This window comes from Podarcis gaigeae (assembly GCF_964106915.1).
Source record: "Podarcis gaigeae genome assembly, chromosome: 4".
NCBI lineage: Eukaryota > Metazoa > Chordata > Lepidosauria > Squamata > Lacertidae > Podarcis > Podarcis gaigeae.
Genome location: NC_139677.1, coordinates 19,281,486 through 19,307,953, shown reverse-complemented (window position 1 = coordinate 19,307,953; position 26,468 = coordinate 19,281,486). Strand labels below are relative to the sequence as shown.

The following is a 26,468-nucleotide window of genomic DNA, read 5'->3' as shown; positions in this document are numbered from 1 at the left end:
AAGTGTTTGTGTATTTATTGAGTTCAGTTAAGACATGCCTTGCTCATTTGAACAGATCAAACTGCCAAGTGAATGGAACAAAATGTGATGACAGAACACTAGCTTAGCTAGCTTTGAAAATGGATACAATGAATTCCCAGGGGCAAAGTCTATCCTTGCCTCGTAGCCATGATAAATAATGAAACATCCATTAACCGGGTGATGGGGACCAACAAAAAACAATGGCTGTGCTCCCATGCCTGCTTGTGAACTTAGAGAGAGATATTTGTCAGGATTGATACTGGAAACAATATGCTGGACTAATGGGCATTGTGGTAACATTGTGGTACCAATGTTTTAAAGTTATTCTGCACTGTGGTGATCCACGACTGAAGTTATGCCTACCTTGATACAGTGGTACCTCTGGCTGTGAACGGGATCCGTTCCGGAGGCCTGTTCGCAACATGAAAAGAGCACTTCTGCGCATGCACATGACATCATTCTGCACTTCTGCGCATGCATGAGCGGCGAAACCTGGAAGTAAATCTTTCCAGTACTTCCGGGTCACTGCGGGATGTAACCTGAAAGAACGTAACATGAAGCGGACGTAACATGAGATATGACTGTACATCCAACTCAGTTCACTTAGCTACAATGTACACTCAAAGTTGCGTTTTAAAAAGCCAATGAGCATCAAGGCAGTTGAGAACTCAGTTGCCAAATATCATGAGGTCAAGTGTGATAGTTGGTTTCCAAGATGGCGGCGCGTGCAGTCGCTGCGGCTGAGAGCTCCCAGGAGGGGAGTCAGGGTTTGTTAGGACGAATTATTTATAGTAGATACGAAATGCTGTTGTACAGAGACAGAAGTAGCAGCAGATACAGATGTAGAGCTGTGTGGGAGCAGCTACGGGCGTGCGAGATTCCAGAAATCGTAAATTATCGGGGTTGGAGGAGGAGGAGAAGAGAGCGGAAGCAGAAGAGAGGCTGCAGAGGACAAGGTCAAATGAAAGAGAGAATAAAGATAAGGAAGATAAGGAAACAACAATGCAAACTACCTCTTCCAAGTATCTTTTACGCTAATGTGAGATCATTGGCAAATAAACTTGATGAATGGAGGCTTCGTGTAGGAGTGGAGGAAGACATCCAGGATTGTTGTGTGCTGATACTCACAGAGACATGGTTAAATTCAGCTATTCCAGACACAGCTGTTGAATTACAAGGTTTTACAACGTACCGGTAGGACAGGACACAGGATTCTGGCAAGAAACAAGGTGGGTGGGTGTGTATTTTTGTAAATCAAAACTGGTGCACGGACTCTGTCAAGTTGGATACCTACTGTTCTCCGCATGTGGAATTTCTGACAATTAAATGCAGACCTTTCTATCTTCCCCGGGAATTTACAACAGTGGTGTTAACAGCGGCGTACATAGCACCAACTGCAAATGCATGCAGGGCCATGAGCAGTATGCATGAAAACATCAATGCTAAATTGAGCAGATACCCGGAGGCTGTGTACATTATTGTGGGGGACTTCAATCACACAGATGTGAGGGCAGTACTCCCAAAATTCCATCAGCACATTGAGTGTGCAACAAGGGGAGAAAATACTCTTGACAAGATGTATACGAACATTAGACGGGCATATGAGGGCAAGACCTTGGCGCACCTCGGTGGTTCAGATCATGTGTCCCTGCTTCTGACACCAGTATACACACCCCTCAGGAAACAAGGCCGGATACAAACACGGATGGTTACGGTGTGGCCTGAGGGAGCCTCTCAGCAACTGCAGGACTGTTTCCAGGAGACCGACTGGAATATCTTTGACCATCAAGATCTAGAAACCTATACATCAACGGTCCTGGATTATATTAGATTCTGCACAGCAAATGTCACCAGGGAAAAGTATGTTAAGTTGTATCCGAATAGGAAGCCCTGGATGACAGGAGAGGTTAGGAGATTATTGAAGGCCAGAAATTCTGCTTTTAGAACTGGGGACCGGGTATTGTATGGCATAGAAAGAGCGAACTTGAAGAGGGGTATCAGGAAAGCAAAAGTGGAGTACAGAGGAAAAATTGAGGACCATCTGAGAAATCATGATACTAGACAAATGTGGCAGGGAGTCCAACATCTGACTGGTTATAAATCAAGGAATTCATCAGTGGTAGAGAGTACTGCTTCCTTGGTGGGAGAGTTGAATACCTTCTTTGCCCGATTTGAGGTGACACCAACAGTGACTCCAATAGGGATGCCAGATCTATTGGCGTCACTACCTACAGGAAATGCTGCCAGGGTGGAAGAGGGAGAAGTGAGGCGAATATTAAAGGAGGTAAACACGAGGAAGGCTATGGGCCCAGATGGGGTGGCTGGCAGGGTGCTAAGAGATTGTTCGGACCAACTGGCAGGAATCTTTACGAAGATTTTTAACCAGTCTATGGCCCAAGCCACTGTTCCACCCTGTCTGAAATCTGCTACCATTATACCCCTGCCAAAAACATCAAAGATAGACAGTCTGAATGATTTTCGCCCTGTGGCGCTGACACCCATTATAATGAAATGTTTAGAAAAACTGGGGAGGAAGCGCATCTTATTTTGTCTGCCAGTGGGACTTGACCCTTACCAGTTTGCGTACAAGGCAAAGAGATCCACAGAGGATGCTGTGGCAATGGCTTTACATGCTGTCCTGACTCATTTGGAGAAGCAAGGGAACTACGCAAGACTTATTTGTAGACTTTAGTTCTGCATTTAATACTATTCTTCCGCATAGATTGGTGCCCAAATTATTAGACCTGGGACTTCCACCATGTTTGTGCAGGTGGATATTAGACTTTCTATCAAACAGTTCCCAAAGGGTCAGGTTAGGTTCCCACGTCTCTGCAGATCTCATCACGAATACGGGGACGCCGCAGGGGTGCATGTTGAGCCCGCTTTTATACACACTCTATACAGCTGACTGTGCCCCCAAATACCCCACTAATAAGATCATTAAGTTCGCAGTTTAATTATGGTTGGAGAGGGGGAGACGGCCTATAGGAAGGCAGTTGAGCAGTTGGGGGAGTGGTGCAGGAAAAACAACTTACTGCTTAACTTAAAGAAAACAAAAGAGACAAAAGAAAAGAAGTCATTGTGGACTTTAGGAAATGTAAATTGAATATTCAGCCACTTATTATTGAGGGGAAGTACGTGGAACAGGTCTCAGTGTTTCAATTTCTGGGAATGGAGTTGAGAGACGACCTAACCTGGGGAGAGAACAGCAAAGACCTGGTGAAGAGAGCACAGCAGAAGTCTGTTGCCTTTATTATGGCATGAGCTTTCATGGGCTGGAGTATACCATGGGCTACTTACCGGTATGTCCCGCTCTACTTAGGCCCGTTCCAAGTCGCGACCGTGGCAAACCTGGAAGTAAACACTGGGTTTGCCATGATTTGAACATGCGCAAAAGTGGCTGCCGCCGTCTACACATGTGCAGAAGTGGGCTGCCACCAAATGCACCTGTGCACAACGGCGCTTCTACCAGCAACCCGTTTTGCCATAAGGACGGGCCTCTGGAACGGATTGTGGTTGTGAGTAGAGGTTCCACTGTACTTCATCAGATGCATGAAATGTAATTATAAATAGGTAGGCTTATATCCATCTGGTTGGGGGATGGATGGAGAGGTGTGAGGTCAGAGGGAAACAAAGTGCAGAAAAGTGAGGCAGTGAAAATTATGGGAAAGCAAATCAGTTCCAGTGCCTATTAAAAAGATGGCATTAGTCATAATGCCAGCATCCTGGCTTTAGCAAGCTAAGGAAAGGGAAAGGGATGCAGTTGTCACTGTGGTCTAAACCATTAAGCCTCTTGGGCTTGCCAATTGGAAGGTTGGCAGTTCAAATCTGTACTACAGTGGTGAGCTCCCATTGCTCTGTCCCAGCTTTAGCCAACCTAAAAGTTCAAAAGCACACCAGTGCAAGTAGATAAATAGGTACCACTGTGGCAGGAAGGTAAATGGTGTTTCCATCATGGTGTTCCGTTACGCCAGAAGCGGTTTAGTCATGCTGGCCACATGACCCGGAAAGCTGTCTGTGGACAAACGACGACTCCCTTGGCCTGAAAGCGAGATGAGCACCGCAAACCCATAGTCGCCTTTGACTGGACGTAACCATCCAGGGGTCCTTTACCTTTTATTAGCAAGCTAAGCAAAATACATTGTGAGAGAAAAGCCTGTAATTTTTATTCAAGCCACAGGCGATAGAACTGAAAATCCCCTTCTCCTTCTAGTTTAGAATCAGGTATCCCATTAGCAGAATGTTTTGATCAGAGGAGACATAGTACTTTCCTACCTTTTCGCTTAAAACATTTTTGGCTGGGTCCATAAATACACTTGGCTTGTGTCTGCCGGCAGTCGCCTGGCAGAGATAATGGGCACAACCAGAGGGGACGCAGCTTTGCCATCTGCTGCAACTAAAGCAGTGTGCCTCTGCTTTGCCACAATCTCCCACAACACCTGGGAGGGGGTAACAGCAGGTCTTGCGCTCATGCGTTCCACACCACTGACACACACCTGGTATCCCTGAAGCAAAGCTGCCAAGTTTCTGGCGACTCACTCCGAAGGCTCCCCGGATAACAGTCTTCTCTAATCAGTGCCTCGGAGACACACATCCCAAAACAATTAGCGTGAATATCGGAACACAGAAATACAGACTCGGGCGCAGTGCTCTACGTTTCATGGCATCGCTTAACAAGCAGACATCTGTGTCTTTGCAATAGCTTAACACGAGCATCTGAACAGGTGACAATGAGGACAACCCACCAGTTCTAGGCCCATGAGTTTGCCTCTCCAGGAGCCAACCAGCCAGTTCTGCGTTTGGCTAGCGTTACAGAAAAAGGACGATGGAGAAAGTGGTCCTGGCAGTGATTTGGCTGCTAAATGAACCTGTAAGCAACACATCTGCTCTAACTATTCATGAGCAGTCCATGAGATCCCCTTGAAAATATTACGGCCTTCTAAGCAATCAAGGATTGAGGCGAAACAGGGGCCCAGCTGTCATTTTATTCATGGAGTCACTGGTATGTGGTACACAGGTAATCTAAGGTCAGCCATGTAGGGACATCATTATTAATGTAATAAAAATACAGCTGCTCCAATTAAACTTTATTGGGAGCCAGTTGTTCATGAAAACATAATGGATTTTTCAAAGCTCCCTTTCATTACGCTCCCTGCGAGATAAACTGTTCAAATTCATTTGGAAAATGGGAGGTATTGATTAGATTCAGTGATTAACTGAACGTTGACAAGAACATTTATCATATTAAGATATTTCTCAGTAACAAGGACTTGATGGATCTTTATTCTGTGGTGTTAAAGGTGATGCATTATGTGAAAGGCATTTTTCTCACGTAAAGACAAATGCAAAGTCAAGCTTGCTTCAGTTATTCCGAGAGCCCATTCGCTTCCATGGACTGTGGCTTCTTATTAATCAGCATGTTTCCAATTTTTCTCTTGTAAAGGCTCTTTAAGCTGAAAACTGGTTAATTAAATAAGGGCAAAGTATCATCTCATGCAGATGGGTGTTTAATCTATTATTATTTGTACCTATTAAAGATTAATTTTGAAGGCCTGCATCCCAAACAATAGCTTAAGTGATTCAATCCAGCATTATGAACTAACCACTGAAGAATTCTAATAAGTGCTTTAAATAAATGGTTTTGACTTTTCATATGGCTCTATCACTTACCACTCTACAGAAAATCTAAGCTTGCCCATGAGTGTACATGCAGCAGAAATCTGTGCCTATTCCTGATTGTGTGCTAAGTGCAGATGTGTGATACATTAAAAAATAATAATATATACATACATTATACTTTTGATTGTTTTTTTTAAAAAAAATATTCGGGCTAAATTCAGACAGTACTTAATCCCGTTTTCCTGACTGTACCTGGTTATTTCTATGTTTTTTGCGATCTTTCACATCCAGGGGATTTTTTTAAAATAAGAACTTGGAGGTACTGAGATCCCTTAGCTTTTAAAAATTAAATAATAATTATTATTATTTTGTCGGTGTGGGGCTGTAACAGATATACACCCAGTGCTTAAGCCAAAAACCCACCTATCTCTGTAATTAATAAAGTTGAGGCCATTTTTAATGCAGATCATTGTTTGCTTAAGTTTATTAATCACATCTTACATTTAGCCAGTGCCCGGGGTTGCCACTGCAACTGGGCCAGCAATAAACAAACAAATAAACTAACTCTGTGGTGAGTTCCCCCACCTTTTTTCCAGGGAAAAAAAAAGCACTGCATGTGACATAAAAGCCACTTCTGGTAAACTAGCAGAATCCAGCAGAAGTTTAGTTCAGATTTCCATGATAATGGCTTCCGGGGTGGGTGGGGTGAATCAGTTTACAAGCCTGTTAAGATGGAAAAACATTTGGGTTTTGTTCTGCAATTACCTTGCCATTTTCATGGATTATTCCATGTGATGAAATTTGGGGCAGTAAGGTGGCATACATTTCTTTCCTGTTGTTTTCAGGTGTGAATCAGGGGAAACTGAAGCACACATATACACAAAGGGTGCTGTCATGTTCTATCTATCTATCTATCTATCTATCTATCTATCTATCATCTATCTATCTATCTATCTATCTATCTATCTATCTATCTATCATCTATCTATCATCTATCTATCTATCATCTATCTATCTATCTATATCTATCTATCTATATCTATCTATCTATCTATCTATCTATCTATCTATCTATCATCTATCTATCATCTATCTATATATATATATTATGGTACTGGAGGAGACTCTTGAGAGTCCCTTGGACTGGAAGAAGATCAAACCTATCCATTCTTAAGGAAATCAGCCCTGAGTGCTCACTGGAAGGACAGATCCTGAAGCTGAGGCTCCAATACTTTGGCCACCTCATGAGAAGAAAAGACTGCCTGGAAAAGACCCTGATGTTGGGAAAGATGGAAGGCACAAGGAGAAGGGGACGACAGAGGACAAAATGGTTGGACAGTGTTCTCGAAGCTACCAGCATGAGTTTGACCAAACTGCGGGAGGCAGTGAAAGACAGAAGTGCCTGGCGTGCTGTGGTCCATGGGGGTCACGAAGAGTCGGACACGACTAAATGACTAAACAACAACATCTATCATCTATCTATCTATCTATCTATCTATCTATCTATCTATCTATCTATCATCTATCTATCTATCAATCATCTATCTATCTATCTATCTATCTATCTATCTATCTATCTATCTATCATCTATCTAATCTACCTACCTACCTACCAACCATATTGGCTCAAATATAAGCCACACCTTTTCCCCCAATTCCGATCCAGAAAAGTTAAAGTGGGGCTTATATTCATCACCTTATGGTATCACTGCTGAAACAATTGCCCAGGAGGGCATCGGGGTGCAGGACAATGGTGTGTTGCCCACCCGCGACTCCCAAGCCTTCCCCAAGCTGTCAAAGAAGGGGGAGAAGCCACTGGCAAAGCAGTGTGGCTCCCCCCAGGAAGCAACCTGGGAGCGTGGAGCAACGGTGTGCAGCCTGCCTGCCACTCCCAAGCCTCCCCCAGTCCCAGGTTGGAGAGGTAATAGTGCCGGGAGGTGGGCCACAGCCACAAATAAGCCTTGAATTTTAAAGGCGTGGCTTATTTGTGGGTGCGTCTTATATTCGGGCCAATATGGTATCTATTTAAGCACCCTATACCTGAAGGTCTCAAGGCAATTCAATGGTGTCTTCTGTTGTGTCACACCATGTCCACTGGTGTGAATGAAATTTAATGCGGCATAGCAGTACATTGACGAAAAAGCCACAGTTCCTCAATGCAACAAGTAGTGGAGTGTAACAAGTACTGGGATGTGGGTGGCGCTGTGGGTTAAACCACAGAGCCTAGGACTTGCCAATCAGAAGGTCGTTGGTTTGAATCCCCGTGACGGGGTGAGCTCCCGTTGCTCGGTTCCTGCTCCTGCCAACCTAGCAGTTCAAAAGCATGTCAAAGCAGAAGTAGATAAATAGGTACCACTCCAGCAGGAAGGTAAATGGCATTTCCATGTGCTGCTCTGGTTTGCCAGAAGCGGCTTATTCATGCTGGCCACATGACCCGGAAGCTGAACGCCAGCTCCCTTGACCAATAAAGTGAGATGAGCACCGCAACCCCAGAGTCGGCCACGACTCAACCTAATGGTCATGGGTCCCTTTACCTTTACCTTTTTACTGGAGTGTAAAAGGAATGTTCAAAACACAGACAGATTAATGGAAACAGGAAAGTGAATGCAATAATCCCTAGATTTGAATGCACCCAATAGGAAGCAAAATCTGTGAAGTGACCTTAGGAATTTATTCACCATAACATTTTATCTTCATTTCATCAATAAAGCTACAATTCTAATACCACTTTCCTGGGAGTAAGCTTTGCTGAATTCAGTAGAAGTAACATCAAAGTAGACTGGGTTAGAATTCTGCTGAATGAAAAGCCACCACTCTATATATCTGATTGTTGACCTGTTGCCTGGTCAAAATATTCTTATGACATGATTAGGGACTGATGGATATTGCATTCAGGAGTCATGTGTAGGCTGATCCATCAATATCAATGGATGGAGATTATTTTTTGTTGTTGTTTTTGTTGTTGTTGTTGCTGCTGCTGCTGCTGCTGCTACTGCTGCTTGTATATCCTATTTAAGCATCTTTGTTATTTCTGTTTCTATTGCATAAATTGCTTTGAGACACTTAAATGCAAAAATGTGACTAAGAAATCAATTGAAACAACAATCACAAATGCTTATTTACCTTATTATTTAGCAGAGTTTGACTCAATTACACCACAAATCAGGTCTGCCACAAAAGGAAAACATATTTTTACTGAAGAAAGCATTTATTCTGAATGTAGCAAATTTTCAGGAAGAGCGTGGCACATATTCCCGTAGAGATACCGTATATGGTTCCCCACCCAACATTTTTTTGGAGCAATGGTCTTTGAGGACTAGTTCACATTTGTAGGTTTACCATCTGATGATTGCACCATCACTGATGATTTACATCTATGGATGGAGCATTGCACTGATGTCACTGGCAGAATTTTCATATCACACCATATGCAATGAATGGCATATTAAAAACAAACAAAACAGAGGTCTTTCTGCATGCCTTCCCATGCAACCAAAGTCAGATTATCTGTTTGTAGGAATTTATAGAAAACCCATTCAGGTGGGCGGGATATAAACAATAAAATTATTATTATTATTTTAATTATTATTACTGTAAAGATGGCCCATTTACATGTGCAAGTGCCTCTAGATTTGAAGTGGGTTTGAAGAACCGTGTTTATTGGTTTTAGATCATCCTGGTACACCCTCAACCATCATTAGTCTTTAGGTAGATTTTATGGTAAAGTTAAACCATGGTTGCAGCAGACTATGAAAATGAAGGCATATTTGTACATGTAAGGGAAAGAATATGGGTTAAATAGGGCTGTTCACAGTTCATCCCCAATGCAGGCCAACCTGGGAAGTAGGAAGTTCAATCCTGCTGGGGTCTGCTTCCCAAGCACATTCTCTGTGTTCCTTTGTTGGAAACAGATGTACAGATACAAAACTGCATCTTCTCCCTTGATGGTCCCATATCACTCCCAACCCAGGGCAGTCCAGGGCTGTCTCCATCTGTCAAGTGTCCCTTATTTGAAGGGACAGCCCCTTATTCCAGCGCCATGTCCCGCTGCTGTCCCTTATTGATGGGTGTCCCTTAAATGTCCCTTAAATGATGTCCCTTAAATTTCAAAGGAAGCAGCTCCTCCCGCTCCCTCCCTGCCGGCCAGGGAGGAGGGAGGCTCCAACTGTGTTGCTTGGCTGTATTGCTCACCCAATAAGAAGTCTAAGAACGACTGGGGGGTGGAGCTTGCATGCCTTGTGTGTGGCTAGTTAATGTAAGCTGAGGGGTTTTTTGAATGCTGGACGCAATTTTGTTGCACGTGCTGCTGCAAACTTTGCAGTGCAAAGCCAGGCCGGGGAGCCATCTTAAGTTGAGGCTATATAGGCCTTGTAGTGCATGTGATTCAGATTCTCTTCAGTTGAACCTCTGGTTACAAAGTTGGTTGGACAGTGTTCTCGAAGCTACCAGCATGAGTTTGACCAGACTGCAGGAGGACAGGAAGACTGGAGTGCCTGGAACAGGTGAGGCTGCAGGTCCCTTATTTTGGCTGCTGGTCCCTTATTTTCAAGGCTGCTGGTCCCTTATTTTCAAATCTGTAAGTTGACAGCTATGATCTTGACTCAGCCAAAATCCAGATCCATCACAAATCAGGCCAGTTCGGTTTAGGATTTAGTATTCAGCAAAATCCAATGTAGAGACTTGCTGCGTCTGTTGCTAGCACACTTTCCTCTTGCTTTTGATGTTCAAAACAGACTTGGCCATTGGGAAAGATGTAGCCACAGAACCGAGCCCCTGAGTTACACCACTCCAAACAGGAAGGCAAAGAGGAAGAATGGTAGAAAGTGACCTTTCTAGGAAGAGGTCTTTGCAGTACTTAATCCTGATGACTGACTGGGTGAGAGCTGAGCTATAAAGCTCACCCACCGCCCTGTTTTGCCAAGATATGAGCAGCAGAGTGTAATCAGTCCTAAAAGTAAATTAACATCACTGTCAAATGCCATTGTAAACCTATTGTTTTGTGTCCCGTAGTCAGGATGAATTTGTACTGTGGGTTATATTCAGAGGTTTATTAAAGAAGGACGTTTTAGTCATTTTGATTTAATCTTTGCCAGGACTTATGTTACATATTTTGGCTTGCCTGGAGAAGCTGTCAGGAGACATAATTTATGGGAAGACCTAGAGGGCAAGCTATGCAACGAGCCACCCACTCCCCTGTCTTTTGCCCTTTTATCTCCAGACAAGGACTTTTCCTTCACACAAGAAGAGCAAGTTAGACTAAGGAAGACATGGGCTTCATTTCCTGCTTTTATTATTTTGGATTGTTCCAAGTCTTCAATAACTACCCCCAAATCAACATCATGCCTCTCATTCTAATGAAATAACATTAGAATTCCCTTTCATCTGTGCACTTCATTAGAAATCCTTGCAATTAAAATCCCTTTCTCAAAAGCTACACTTGCATATAACATGCCCTCATTTAGTGGAATGGTTTGAAAAACACTTTAAATTTTTTTCCAGATAAATGACAGTCCTATACCTTGTTTACACACAGGTACGCACCTTGTGTGGTTCATCTCCTCTTCATTTTCAAAGACATGTTGTGTTATGAAAGCTCTCTACAGTGGTGCCTCGCAAGACGAAATTAATCCATTCCGCGAGTCTCTTCGTCTTGCGGTTTTTTCGTCTTGCGAAGCACGGCTATTAGCAGCTTAGTGGCTTAATGGCCATTAGTGGCTTAGCGGCTTAGCGGCTATTAACGGCTTAGCGGCTTTAAGAAAAAGAAAAAAAACTCGCAAGAACTCGCAAGACGTTTCGTCTTGCGAAGCAAGCCCATAGGGAAGCGACGCAAAAACCAAAAAACCCTTTCATCTTGCGCGTTTTTCGTTTTGCGAGGCATTCGTCTTGCGGGGCACCACTGTATGTGGTTCTAAGAGCTGTGGTGGTCCATAGTTCTCACTTGGGGAGGGGCCAAAATGTGGGAATTAGATTCTAGTTCACATTTACAGAGCTATGCGGAAGGAAGAGACCAGGTTGTTTAACCCTTTAATTAGCTGCCTTTCCTATAAAAATTGGGGACGCTGGTGCCGCTGTGGTCTAAACCACGGAACCTCTTGGGCTTGCTGATTGGAAGGTCAGTGGTTCGAATTTGCACCACAGTGGTGAGCTCCCATTGCTCTGTCCCGGCCTCGGCCAACCTACAACTTCAAGAGCATATGAATGTGAGTAGATAAATAGGTACCACTGTGGCAGGAAGGTAAACGGCGTTTCCATGCGCTCTGGCACTTATTTATTCACAGTGTTCCATCACCCCAGAAGCGATTTTGTCATACTGGACACATGACACAGAAAGTTGTCTGCGGACAAATGCCGGTTCTCTCAACCTGAAAAGTGAGATGAGTGCTGCAGTCCATAATCGCCTTTGATTGGTCTTAACTGTCCAGGGGTCATTTACATTTTTACCTATAAAAATTATGCAAGACACTCACTATTAAAGTTTAAATAACCAAATAACATTTACTCAGTGTGTTTGCACTTGTTAGATAAAATAAACAAGACTGGCAGGTGTTACCGGTACTTTAGTTACTAATGCGTATTCAATAGATTTGTACCTAAGACAAAAACTGTTACAGACTGAATAACTCTTAGGCAAATAGCAGCACAACAGAAGAGACCTACTGCTCAGCATTTTGGATGCTTCCATATTTTAAAGGTTTAACAGCCTAGATTTTCATGCTTCGCTGTGCTGCATATTTTGTGGTTTTAATTCTCTGCTGGGATTCTATCACCCAAAAGTACTTGCACAAGACCTGGATCTATCTCTAGGAAATGCTCCTTTCTCGCCACCAATATTTCAAAGCCCTGCTAAATCATTTGTGAAGCTTGCAGCTGACGATGGGAGGATCTGCCAGTTTTGGTTCTCTTGATTCCTCATTTTCCCATTCTTAAATTCAGTTCTCCACATTTTGCCGCAAACTGCATTTAAAAAATAAAAAAATAAAAAACCCTACCATCTGCATTTTAGGGCAAATTTCTCCTAATAGACACATTTTCCTATGTATGTATTTTAGACTAATGTGTATATATATATATATATATATATATGCAGGTTTTGGTGTCCTCGGGTGTCTTCCCGTGTAAAAGTTGGGGTGTCTAGGCGACGTTTCGACGAGGTCTCACTCGTCATCTTCAGGCTGGTGCTTTCGGCTTCTTGTTACTGGAACAGAGCGGGATCTCAATGTTTGAGTTCCTATAAATACTGTAGAGGGGGTGTGGTGTCTAGCCTCCAATGTTCTGGGCAGAGAGGAAGTTCCCAGGCTAGTGTGCCTTTTCTTCTTTTGTTCCTTAATTACTTGAGAGATACCTTGAGTGATTTCTTGAGTGATATCCTGAGTACCACTTAGGTGGGTCATTAGGTGTGGATTAGTTGCTAAAGTCTTTGTGTCTTGACCTCTTGAACTTTGTGAAGAGTTTTCCTGAGAAGACACCCGAGGACACCAAAACCTGCATTCCTGTACCCGTGAAAATCTACGAAAGCATATATATATATATATATATGCTTTCGTAGATTTTCACGGGTACAGGAATGCAGGTTTTGGTGTCCTCGGGTGTCTTCCCGTGTAAAAGTTGGGGTGTCTAGGCGACGTTTCGACGAGGTCTCACTCGTCATCTTCAGGCTGGTGCTTTCGGCTTCTTGTTACTGGAACAGAGCGGGATCTCAATGTTTGAGTTCCTATAAATACTGTAGAGGGGGTGTGGTGTCTAGCCTCCAATGTTCTGGGCAGAACTTATAGAAACTTCCTAGTTCACAGCCAGGGATCAGGAGGAAATTCATTTCAGTTTGCATTTTCAGTTTGCATGATTAAGTTGCTGTGTAAACTTAATCATTTCCCACTTTCCAAAACAATACACAAACAGAAACACAATGTGGCCCTTATCCAAATTGCCCAGATGCCTTTCTTCAAAAAGGAAAAGGTGTCAGGTCTTCCTACATCATGTCTATTATATTTGATCCTTCACATTTGCATGGAAATTGTTTGATTTTTAAATATATATATATATTTATTAAAATTGAAATTGTTTTAATATTTGAGAATGGGAATTGTTTGATTTGAAGCAGATACTTCTTAGTTCACAACCCGATTTTAACAGTGAAACTATACCAACTCCGTTATGATTTCCTTTTGCCCACCAATGATTCAATTTGGCATCAACATTTTTTTTTTTAACACTATGATATCTGTTATAAAGTGCTGCACTTGGGACTAATTTGAAATTGCAGTTTGTTTCTATGTGCAGATTGCCTGCTGCATGGAATCAAAGTTACAAAAGTTCCTAATTCGTGTCTGTTTACAGATAGGTAGCCGTGTTGGTCTGCCATAGTCAAAAAAAAAAAAAATTCCTTCCAGTAGCACCTTAAAGACCAACTAAGTTAGTTCTTGGTATGAGCTTTTGTGTGCATGCACACTTCTTCAGATAATTCGTGTCTGTTTCCCTTGGGTACACTTAAGACGCTTAAAGATGTCTCACATTTCCTTAAGTTTGATTTGACCTCCAGTTTCATCCTCCGAGAGGTGTTATGTCAGGAATGTGTTTACACTCTACATCAAACACAGAATGAGTTGCATTATTGTACCAGTTCAAATCACTTGTCATGTTCTATTCTTGTCACTGGTCATATTTTGTCACAGTGGGTTTTAGGGACAGTCATAGCCTTTTGGTGGTATAAAGTGCAGAAGAACAAGTGAGACATACTGCAGTTTACTTTTAAAAAAATTTCAGACTTATGTATCAACTTTCAACCATATTTTACCACGTAATGGTCACATTTTTGGTGCCGATTTTGTCAATTTACATTTCTTAGTGCAGAAAGTTTTGATCTGATGTGTGGAGATCTTTCCTATTCTGATTAATACAAGAGGATTCTAGAAGCTACTAGAAGCTTCTCTGTGTGAGAGAAGCAGGCAGAAGGGTCATGATTGTTTGGGTTATACCTTCTGGGAAGCTGGTCTGAACTAGTTTTCTTATCTCTTCCAATTAAGGTCATGCTGACTATAAATATAGGCCAGGAGGAGCCTGGGTTTTACTTTCTTTTACTATCTCTCTTCCTTTGGGTGTGGTGTTCTGTACATAGTATGCTTAGTTTTATTATTATTATTATTTAAAGATTTTTATTAAGTTTTTCAAAAGTTATATAAAAACAAAACAAAACAATAATAAAAAACAGACAAAAATAAAAGACAAGTATAGTTTCAATCCCTTTTTTTCTTATAACTTACTTTCCCGACTTCCTCGTACCTCCCCTCTCTGTATTCCAATTTCTATTTTATTATTTCAGCAAATCCTTTCCCTTGATTTTCATTTAATTTTTGGCCTTTCTTTTCTTTTTACTTATCTATTACGGCTGGAAACCACATAATTTCTAAACCAACGTCATTCTAACATTCATAAATTTTGCAATATTTCTTGAGATAGTCCTTAAATTTCTTCCAATCTTCTTCCGCTGTCTCTCTCTCCTGGTCTCGGATTCTGCCAGTCATTTCTGCCAGTCCCATGTAGTCTATCACCTTCATCTGCCATTCTTCCAAGGTGGGTAGATCTTGTGTCTTCCAATACTTTGTGATAAGTATTCTTGCTGCTGTTGTGACATACATAAAGAATGTTCTATCCTTCTTTGGCACCAATTGGCCGACAATACCCAAGAGAGGAAGGGGTCACAGGCAGGTGGTGGAGGTGGTTGCTTGTCTGCTGCTTCCCCTTTTTGGCTGAGTCCTGGAGCACAAGCCCAATTGGCGGCAGCAGCAATGACAGCCTTGCCTTGCCTCTCCTCCTCCAGCTACTTCTGCTCAAGCGGGCAGGTGTGAGCAGGGCTTCTCAGCTGGGTCCAAGCCAATGAGGGCCTGGACCCCCGCCCTCATCACCTCAAAAGCCACCAGGAGCCCACGTGCCAACCCCCAGCTCACCTCAGCATTACCCTTGACACTGTTATGCAGGGAATGCTCTGGGGCCAATTTTAGGGTCTGAAAAAATGGGGATATGACCATTATGTAGTGGTGACCAGTATGCAGTTGTCAGGGACTGTGCTGAGGAAGGCTGCACTGAGGAGGAATGGTGGGAGCCTCCCTCTGTTCCTGCTCCTGAATCTTCCCAGGAGCAGGAGGACAGTATAGATTTGGAACAGTGGTTTGCAGAGGGGCATAGTTCAGAAGGCAGAAGCTGGGAAATACTGGATGGGGAACAGCTAGCAGAAGAAACACTGGAAGAGAGCGTTAACAGATTCATAGTCTCTGGATAGTATCCACACACACCCCTTCTTCAGTCCCAGAGAGCTCAGAAAGTGTCAGAACAGAAAGCACAGAGGCTACAAATTCAGATTACAAAATGTAGGGGTGACGTAGATTAAAAGGGACGGAGGTGAGGAGTGACCCTTAATTGGGAGCACCGCCATTCTAGGAGACGTGTTCTTTGTTCTCTCACTGTGATTATTAAAGAAATTAACTGGTAAGAATCCCTTTCAGTTGATCTGCTTATTTACGGCCATGGGGAAGGAAGCCGATTCCCTGAAGCCGAACAGAGGTGAAATATGGCGAGATACAACCATAAAAAACCATAATGTGTGTTTCCAAAGGCTTATTTGTGATCTTGAGCACATGTGGTTTATAAATTTAACGAATCACCATCATCTTAACTCATTTTACGAAAACCAAGGAGTTTGCCCCATGCACTCTCTGAAACGGTGACCCGGAAGTAGATGGTTCTCCCTGGTGTCACCCCTTTATAAATGCTCCCTTGTGATTGGAAGCCTCAGTCCTTCCAGATATTATTGGACAACAAGTCCCATCACCCCTGGGTGGATGGAAGCTGGGCTTCAGCAACATTTGTAGGCCTGTGTTTGCTGCGCCTGCCCTATGAAAACCAAATGAACATAATGCATGCAGTGCCCCTAAATAGCAACTTGAAGTGGCACTTACCACAAACACCTCTTTCTGCTGCCTACTTTCCATTAGTCTGCATCAGCTAAATTTAGGCTCCGCTAATATCTCCCCTCCCTCACAGAACCGTTTATTGGATTTCTCCTGGCAGTACTGCCTGTGTAAATCACACATATTGCTGACTCGAAACTGAGTGTATGCCGATTGAATCCTCTAGTTCACAGAAGGACTGTACATTCCGCACACTACCGGGATTTAGCCTATGGTTCCATCTACTGATTAATGCTACCTGTACAAATATAAGTGAGGAAATTGTCAACCGTGGCTTGTGAATTTTATTGTGAAACCTACTGGTATCATTCATTTTTAGAGTTTTAATCATGCCTTTGTCATTGATGGATTGATCATATCAGATTTCAGCTGCAGGTAATCTCCGTGATTGCCTGGCTATGATGTTACGTCGCTGATAAAATTCTCCAAGAGATGGTTTGGCCTTGCTGAATGCATGCAGCTTGGTGCTTGAATTTGTTCCAGAATGGTGCACAACAAACTGCAAATTTCATGCCTTCATAGCAAGTGACCTCTTATACACATGGAATTAGACTAATGATAGCCACACATGTGCTTCTTTGAACATTGACATTTTGGTCCTTAGAGATTAGAAAGAAGCTTTCCATCTCATTTCTACAGCCCAAATGTGTCCTTCCTCAGCTCTCCGTGTGGCCTTGGTGACTCTCTGCTGCTGGCACACTCTCCCAAGTCACTCCCATTCTTGCTTGTTTTTAACCATGCTTCTTCATTTTGTATATGTCCCAAACTTCTGTCATTTTATTTAGTGCCTTAATCGATGATTCATTCCTGTATTCAAATATTTCTGGCTACAATTAAAGTGGAATGCAAAATGTCATTGAATTTATTATCTCCCAATGTGACATTCACATATTATTCTTATTTTTCTCTTTGTCAAAAACATTTAATTGCCTGTCAATTTTCATGGGATGCATTGTTGAGTTGTGATCTTTCATGCACTGGAGCTACCAAGCAGATTCTTTTTAGAACTTATTACATAAGTACAATGAGGAACATCTCACCTATCATACGAACGCACAGAGAATAATTATTAGGAGAAGAGAAGGTATACAGCATGTGATTGTGAAACGTGATCATGTCTTTCATCTGAAGGTCTTCTCCAGTCAAATGGCTTTTGGAGCACCTTTAAAAGCCTGCACCACCACCAGGCATGGAACATGGGATGAGCTAAGAGGGTTCTTGCAAATCATGTTCAATAGAAAATGAAAATGGAAAGGAGATGTTTCAGCCATAGATGTGTAAATCTCAGGTCTAAGCTCCATTTACTTGATGGAAGAAGTTAACTTCAAATAATTATTTGTTTTCAAGAGTTGATCTCATGTTAAAATGCCTATGTTTTCAATATTTGCAGCTCCAAATTTTATGTGGAAGAGGCAGAACATGTTAGGATTCTTGCTCCGTGTTTGCAGTCATGGGATTGATTTCTATCACATGATGGTGTATGTTTTCATTCCACAGCGTAGGAAGTGACAGAGACAGGATGTTTCTATTACTGTGTTCCGTGAAGTGGGACTATTGTCCTTTGTTTTTCTTTTCCTTTGCTATCTGATGAGAAAGTGGAAGGAGCTAAGTCAGAATGCTCCGAGTGTATTATATGTAGATAAAGTAGATTAGCCAAAATGCTCTGCTATTGTGTCTGTTACACATACTGCAATACTCTGCAGGATCCCTAAGCATGCTAATGCCTTTTGGTATCAGTCGCTGTGATGTTCGGGCTGGAGAAAGCTTTTGAAGCTCCTGAATGACCGACCAGGAGGGAGAGAACATGCCAGTTGGGTCCTACATGAGAGTAGGACAATCCTAACAGAACACTGTGTAAATTTGCCAGAATTGTGTAAAAAGTGGGGTTGGAAGCAGGTCCAGTATCAGTCCCTGGGCCTCATGGGTAGCTACCAGGCTCCAGCCCCTTGCCAGCCACTGTTAGTTTTTCCCCTGTTTTTTTAAATGCATTTTTATTAAAGATTTTCTTGATTTACAAAAGTATGTGCAATGTTGAGTCTTGCCCTGGGTCTTCCTTTAAAAAAGAGAGGCTGGATCTAGGAGCTGGGTGGGGAAGAGCTGCTCTGCTAACATTCTGGCAGGAGAGTCACTAATTACCAGGAGGGGCAAAGTGGTGGGTAGGTTGTAGAATAATAAAACTTGTCTTGTTGGTGTATTTGCATCTTGCCAATCTCCCCAACTTTCTGACCCTGCTACCCAGGAAATAACAGCAACCTACCTGCCAGGAAGCTTGCATAGCAGCTTTCCCCACTTTAATATTCCTCAGTGCCCGGAAGAGATGCTAAGCTGGGGACATTATGCAAATTTTAAGCTGCAGTTCCCAGACTCAGCCACCAGCTAATGGTTGGATCACTGCTGCTACCTCTCAACACCAACACCAGGCCCATTAGGACCACTGATGTAGAAAGGGAGTATTTTTGCTGATACCTGGAGTCAGCCCTGTTCAATCTAAGGAACAAGTTGGGTGCACAGGTAGGGAGTGCAGAACCTTCCATTCTGCACTGCTTTGCAGCCCCATTGCCCAAATATTTTTTCTCCTAGCCAGACACATTATTGCTAATGAGCCAGTCTTAGTAATAAACAACCCTGAGAAATATAATGTGTCCATCTGTGTCTGTTTCAGTGTGTGGTTTGCAATTGTGCACTAAATTAACTTTTTGCTTCTCAGCACCAAAAGGCTCTCTGCCTACCACATACTTTTGATGTGAATATAGACTTATGTGAATGTGGCTGCCATTGTGCCTAGTTTAGCTTTTGGTTTCCAGAGCTGCTGGGTGGCGCTTTGGTCTAAACCACTGAGCCTCTTGGGCTTGTAGATCAGAAGGTTGGCGGTTCGAATCCCCACAATGGAGTGAGCTCCTGTTGCTCTGTCCCAGCTTCTGCCAACCTAGCAGTTTGAAATCATACCAGTGCAAGTAGAGAAATAGGTACCGCTGTGGCAGGAAGGTAAACGGCATTTCCATGCTCTCTGACTTCCATCACGGTGTTCTGTTGCACCAGAAGCAGTTTAGTCATGCTGGCCACAAGACCTGGAAAGCTGTCTGTGGACAAATGCCATCTCCCCCAGCCTGAAAGTGAGATAAGCGTCACAACCCCATAGTCACCTTTGCCTGGATTTAACCATCCAGGGGTCCTTTACCTTTAACTTTTACTCTTTTCAGGTGGGATTCAATGAGGGCACATTCAGGTCATACAACTAAAGCTGATTTGGAACTCTTGTGAAACAAAACTGGCTACCCCCCACCTGCAAATTGGACTATCTGTGAAAAGGACAATGATGGAGAAACACTGGAAAGTGTGATACAACCTTTGCTTGATGCAACACGGAATAATCAAGGAAAGTCAGGAGGAATGATCAATAAACTGGTTGTAATTAGGCCGTTTCCAGGTAACCTAACTAGATAATCTCCTGTGAGAAATTTAAGAGTCACACATGTTAAAGGTTATCTGAATTTTCCATAATCAAATTTTTGTCTGGTCAATACATTTCTGCCCCTTAAATAAAAACCAAGTAGAACTCTGAGAAAGAAAAAACTTCTGAGGCAGTTAAGGAGGAGTTTTGGGTGGCAAAATTCTTTTTAAAGGCTTCTGTTAAACCACAGGAGTAGTTCTGTAAGAAAAGAGAAATTAATTTGTTCATGTCATCCTTGACTCAAGTGTAACACATATACAGAAGGTAATACCCATTTCTAATTATTCAACAATAAGTTCAGGAATGAAGGATTTGTGTAGTGTAAATTCCTACCTTAAAACAGCTCGGAGACTGACTTAAGAGAGAAACTGAAGAAGCCTGGTTGTCATGCAGGAAATTTAAATTTTTACATGAAAAATGAATGTGTATTTAGATGTCTATTGATATGTTAATGCTCTTGACAGCCCTTCAGTCTCTTAATTGGAGATTATGAAGACTTGCTGCAAATGCATATTTACAACCAAGATAGTGTTTTATTCAAGGATCAGGTTAATTTTAGAGTATGTTTTTCACTTTGAATAATCCTTGCTCCTTTACAGATTTTTCTTTTTAAATAAAAATCTTTTCCTCTTCAGAGACCAAAGCAAAATTCCCAGGCAAGTAGAATCCTATTTATATTGTGGGATATTTATTCTTACAAGGGATGTTAGTGATGTTAGAAGAGGGGCAGTGCAACCGGTTTGGGGACAGATCATGCTCCTTCTGGGATAGTTTGTCTACCTTTGGTCCCCATCCTGCACTCAGCTTTCATCTGTGGGCCCCTAGAAGCTGTCATACCCCAGGAAATGGATTTGACTGGCCAGCTAAACCAGGTGAGGGTAGCCAATGGGCCTTAAACCCTCAGTGGGTTAGGGGCTTGTCTATCCCCTGCAAAGGCAGACTTTGGTGGATTGAGTTCACAAGACCAATGGTCTTGGAGGTGGTTTCTGCACATGCTGTTGAGTGAAATGAGAAGTAGATGGGGCTTGTTAACCTGGGATGGTAGCCCTTATGGCTATAGTAATTTGTGATACCATGATGAAATCTAGCTGTCTGCAAACAAATGCCAGCTCCCTTGGCCTGAAAGCAGAGATGAGCATCACACCCCATAGTTGAATTTGAGCTCACTCCGTCACAAGGATTCAAACCACTGACCTTACGATTGGCAAGCGCCACCCGTATCCTGTTGCTCTGTCCCAGCTCCTGCCAACCTAGCAGTTTGAAAGCATGCCAGTGCAAGTAGATAAATAGGTACTGCTGTGGAGGGAAGGTAAACGGTGTTTCTTTGTGCTCTGGTTTCCTTCACAGTGTTCTGTTGTGCCAGAAGCTGTTTAGTCATGCTGGCCACATGACCCGGAAAGCTGGCTGTGGACAAATGCTGGCTCCCTTGCCTGAAAGTGAGATAAGTGCTGCAACCCCAAAGTCACCTTTGACTGGACTTAACCGTCCAGGGGTCCTTTACCTTACCTTTTACCTTACTCATTTGTGAGCAAGGCATCAGGAGTAAACCCTAAGGAATAATCCATATCTGCTGTCTTGTGGAATGTCTTGAGGAGAAGAATAGGCCAATGAATAAATCCTAATAATAATAATAATATTTATACCCCGCCCATCTGGCTGAGACTGGATAAATTTGTGGAGAATAATACCTTTTACTAGCTGTTTGTCATGAAAATGTAATGGGTCGTTCATGTCTAGGGATAGTATGCCTCCTCAGGTCAATTTTTGTGGATTCAAACTGGTGGAAAAGGCAGTGGCAGCCATGCCCTTTTGGTGGGATTTCAGAAGGCCCCTGTCTTGCCACTTTGGCAAAGAAGATGCTCTGCCAGATGTAATCTTGGTGAGATCCACTAGGGCTTTTTTGGCCTTTTGCAGGTTCATTTGCAGATTGTTTCTTGGTGCGCAACAACTCTTTTATAAAGGGTAACCAGTTTGTTTACAATTTTCAGGCATGAAAGATGGAAATTGTCTAGGGATTTTTTTTAAATGACTGAAATTGCATTTACAGTATAGATAAACAATACCTGAAGGAACAGATAAAAAACTCAAACTATTGCTTGTGACCAATCATCTATGTAGGCCTAGGAGACAAAATAAGTGATATTACTGTAAAGAGCACTTAACATATGAACCCATCTTGACTGTACCAATATCTTTAAAGGTAAAGAAAACCAAGTAAAGAAAATCCTCCTATGTTTTAAGACATACTGTGACACAAAGTTGAGTTCTATCACGGAGCTGCAGCCTTGAGGATAGCAGCACACTTAAGTACAAAACATACCTTGGGTATATGAATTACTCAGAAATGGAAAGCTCAAATATTACTTCAGAGTAGTGACTGGATAAATGTACCTTGGGAATTATCCCTGTTGCCAACATAACCTGGAAGAAGATTCAGGAGACGGGAAAAAGGCGGAAAGGTCATATTTATTAAACATAACAAACAGAAGATCTGCAAAACAATAGTCAAATGATATAAGTGTGGACCATTCAGATTGAATTAATGTGTATGAGGGATGCATCCCTCCACTCTCCTGGTCATATAAACAGTTGTATCCCATGGCTCCCCAGCCAAGGATTGGGTCAATGTTCTCCCTCCATGCTAAGTTCTCTAGCTACCATGTCTTACAAAGACTCTCCTCCCTGCAAGAGAGGGGAGTGGTTGTGGGCGGGAGCCCGAGCTCTGCCCCTAGCAGGGGGCGTTAGCCCCCTGCCTTCACCTCACCTGGCTGGCGCCCACGCCCCTCAGCAGGCATCCAACCAGGTGCCTGGGGGGGGCGTGTTCAGCAGCCTTTTGCTGTGGCGACAGCCTTCGCCCGGCCTCATTCTTCGTCCTCTCGCTGCTGTAATCAATAAAGTTGTGGCCTTTCCTTGCCCATTAACCTTATATCACGTGTCCGTGTGTATTCTTTCCACATTGCGGGGGTCGGGTCCTCGAACCACAATCAAGGGTGGTGGCATTGTAGTCACATGGTGACATCACACAGCAAAGATTTCTAGAAACCAATGAGTAGAGGGAATATTTTTCTCCAAACCAATTTTTCTTCGATGAAAATTGGGACATCCCATTCTATAATGATATTTTTACTATTTATACCTTACAAATCTTACTGGGTTGCTGCAGCCACTCTGGGCAACTGCCAACATATATAAAAACATAATAAAACATTAAAAAAACTTCCCTATAAAGAATTGCCTTCAGACGGCTTGGGGGGGGCGGTAGGATAACTCCATACCCTCCAACATTTCTCCAATGAAAATAGGGACATCCTAAGGAAAAGCGGGGCATTCCAGAATCAAATCTGAAACTGGGACAGCTTCTTTAAATCAGGGATGTCCCTGGAAAATAGGGACACTTGGAGGGTCTGAAAGCAGCTTCACTATAAATTAGAAGCCAGAAGAGAAAAAAACGATTTCATTCATTCATTCTGTTACAAAATAAGTCTTTCTTTCTTTCTCTTTCTTTCTTATTCTGTACAAGTGAGATATCACTTCTTACTGAGTGATGGGGCAAAAGAACACAGCCCCCAATTTTTCCTTATCTTTCCTGACCAAATTTCCCTTTTCCTTGTGAAGAAATGGAACTTTGAAAAGTGTGCCTTTCAAATGGAAATACAAAACGCTACATGGCGATTAAGAACAAAACAAGAAATCCTGACTCTAATATTATGGGGTGGGGCAGTGGGGGAGGGCTTGCTTTGCTAAGGCCAGGTGGCTGGGGAGGGCTGGTTGGTGAACTCACACCAACTTGGGTATACCTTATTGGCCCTAACATTGTTTATGGATCCCTGAGGCAAAAAGCGCTAGCAAGGTTATGCTTAAAATTCTACAAGGAAGGCTCAAGCAGTATGTAGACCGAGAACTCCCAGAAGTGCAAGCTGGATTTAGAAGAGGCAGAGGAACCAGAGACCAAATTGCAAACATGCGCTGGATTATGGAGAAAGCTAGAGAGTTCCAGAAAGACATCTACTTCTGCTTCATTGACTATGCCAAAGCCTTTGACTGTGTCGACCACGGCAAACTATGGCAAGTTCTTAAAGAAATGGGAGTGCCAGATCACCTCATCTGTCTCCTGAGAAATTTCTATGTGGGACAAGAAGCTACAGTTAGAACTGGATATGGAACAACTGATTGGCTCAAAATTGGGAAAGGAGTACGACAAGGCTGTATTTTGTCTCCCTGCTTATTTAACTTATATGCAGAATTCATCATGCGAAAGGCTGGGCTGGATGAATCCCTAGCCGGAATTAAGACTGCCGGAAGAAATATCAACAACCTCAGATATGCAGATGACACAACCTTGATGGCAGAAAGTGAGGAGGAATTAAAGAACCTTTTAATGAGGGTGAAAGAGGAGAGTGCAAAATATGGTCTGAAGCTCAACATCAAAAAAACGAAGATCATGGCCACTGGTCCCATCACCTCCTGGCAAATAGAAGGGGAAGAAATGGAGGTAGTGAGAGATTTTACTTTCTTGGGCTCCATGATCACTGCAGATGGTGACAGCAGCCACGAAATTAAAAGACGCCTACTTCTTGGGAGAAGGGCAATGACAGGCCTAGACAGCATCTTGAGAAGTAGAGACATCACCTTGCCAACAAAGGTTCGTATAGTTAAAGCTATGGTTTTCCCAGTAGTGATGTATGGAAGTGAGAACTGGACCATAAAGAAGGCTGATCGCCGAAGAATTGATGCTTTTGAATTATGGTGCTGGAGGAGACTCTTGAGAGTCCCATGGACTGCAAGAAGATCAAACATCTCCATACTGAAGGAAATCAACCCTGAGTGCTCACTGGAAGGACAGATTGTGAAGCTGAGGCTCCAGTACTTTGGCCACCTCATGAGAAGAGAAGACTCCCTGGAGAAGACCCTGATGTTGGGAAAGATGGAGGGCACAAGGAGAAGGGGACGGCAGAGGACGAGATGGTTGGATAGTGTTTTCGAGGTTACCAGCATGAGTTTGACCAAACTGCGGGAGGCAGTGGAGGACAGAGGTGCCTGGCGTTCTCTGGTCCATGGGGTCACGAAGAGTCGGACACGACTAAACGACTAAACAACAACAACGAGGCAAAAAGAGTTCTACTGTGAAGTGAAAGCAACAATGTGAGCCAGACTCTTGGCTTATCTATGAAAGCTAACCAGTCATCTAGTTTCAGCCCTTTTGTCACAAACGTGTGTCCCCATAGTGCAGCAGAAAGAGCAGTCTCAGGAAGTGAACTAGAGACTGAATCTGTAGATGAGGGAGAAGGGTTAGTTTCCAGGCGAAGCAGCCCACGGCCCCTCCTACCCAGTGAAGAAGAAGAACTGTTTAGTTTTCAAGAAGAGGAGGACTTCGACGTCAGCCAAAGAGTGGCTAGGAAACTATCAGATAAGACTGGGACAGAAAGCTCTTGGAATGAGACAGGCCAAGTTTTTAGTTCCTGTAGTAGGAGATGGGGAAAACTCTGAGCCTTGCGGAAAGGGAGGGGTCGGAAGAAAGGGTTCTGGCATCATTCCTGTTGGAACCGGAATTCTGATTCAGACTAGGGCAACTAGTGTAAATGAAAGGAAGAGGGAAGCCCCGCTCTGGATGTGTTTTCTTGTAACTAACAGGGAACTAACAAAGTCTCTCACTGCTCATCAGGATGGCTACTTGCCAAGGAACATTGTACCTTTATCCTCCCAGATAGCTCCCAGATATGTTTCTCATACTTTGCCAAATAAATGCAAAATATACAAATTCATATTAAATCTTGCAAGCATTGGGTTAAATGCTTGGCTGAAGTCTTATATAATGAATTGAAGAAAATGTTTAAAATGACATTTGTAAAAAAAAACCAGAAGCATTTTTGTTAGGGATTGTAGGACAAGACCTGCCAAGGAAAATAAGGAACTTATTTATGTATGCTACAACAGCGGCAAGGGTCTTGATAGTACAAGGATGGAAGAATGAGGAAACCCCAACAAAAGAACAGTGGCAAGAGAAACTGATGGACTATGCGGAATTGGTGAAATTGACATACAAACTGCGAGACAAGGACAACTGTGACTTCAAGGAGGAATGAGAACTTGACACAAATTACTTAAAAACACAACAAAATGAACTAGACTCCTTGGCAGGTTTTAAATAAACATACACAGATTTATTGTTGATAACATGATGGATAGATATGTAAGGATATATACAATTTTATAATATGCAGAGAAAATATGTGCAGCGAAATCAGGGAGAGAAGCTGAGGGAAGTCCTTGGTGGGGGTGGGAGGGTGGGGGAATTTAAAAAGGGGGGGAATTATGTAGGTGATTATATGGTTTGATAATTTGTTATGTGGAAATTGAGCAATAAAAAATATTTTTTTAAAAAAAAAATGCTAGGCTGAGGTCTGTTTGGGCCTTAT

General features: G+C 42.7%; 1 protein-coding gene and 1 long non-coding RNA gene across 3 annotated transcripts in view; both read left to right on the top strand.

The window, feature by feature from the left end:
- Window positions 1-954: 954 nt before the first annotated feature.
- Window positions 955-26,468, top strand: part of LOC310842950 (uncharacterized protein) — a 579,207-nt gene continuing 553,693 nt past the window's right edge. The window contains exon 1 of the mRNA XM_083735307.1: window positions 955-2,534. Coding sequence (XP_083591433.1) covers window positions 1,436-2,534 — 1,099 coding nt within the window. The 5' untranslated portion in view covers window positions 955-1,435. The remainder of the gene's footprint in view (window positions 2,535-26,468) is intronic.
- Window positions 20,194-26,468, top strand: part of LOC310843004 — a 32,946-nt gene continuing 26,671 nt past the window's right edge. For both annotated transcript variants that reach the window (XR_014563443.1, XR_014563444.1), the window contains exon 1: window positions 20,194-20,316. This is a non-coding gene — a long non-coding RNA (uncharacterized lncRNA). The remainder of the gene's footprint in view (window positions 20,317-26,468) is intronic.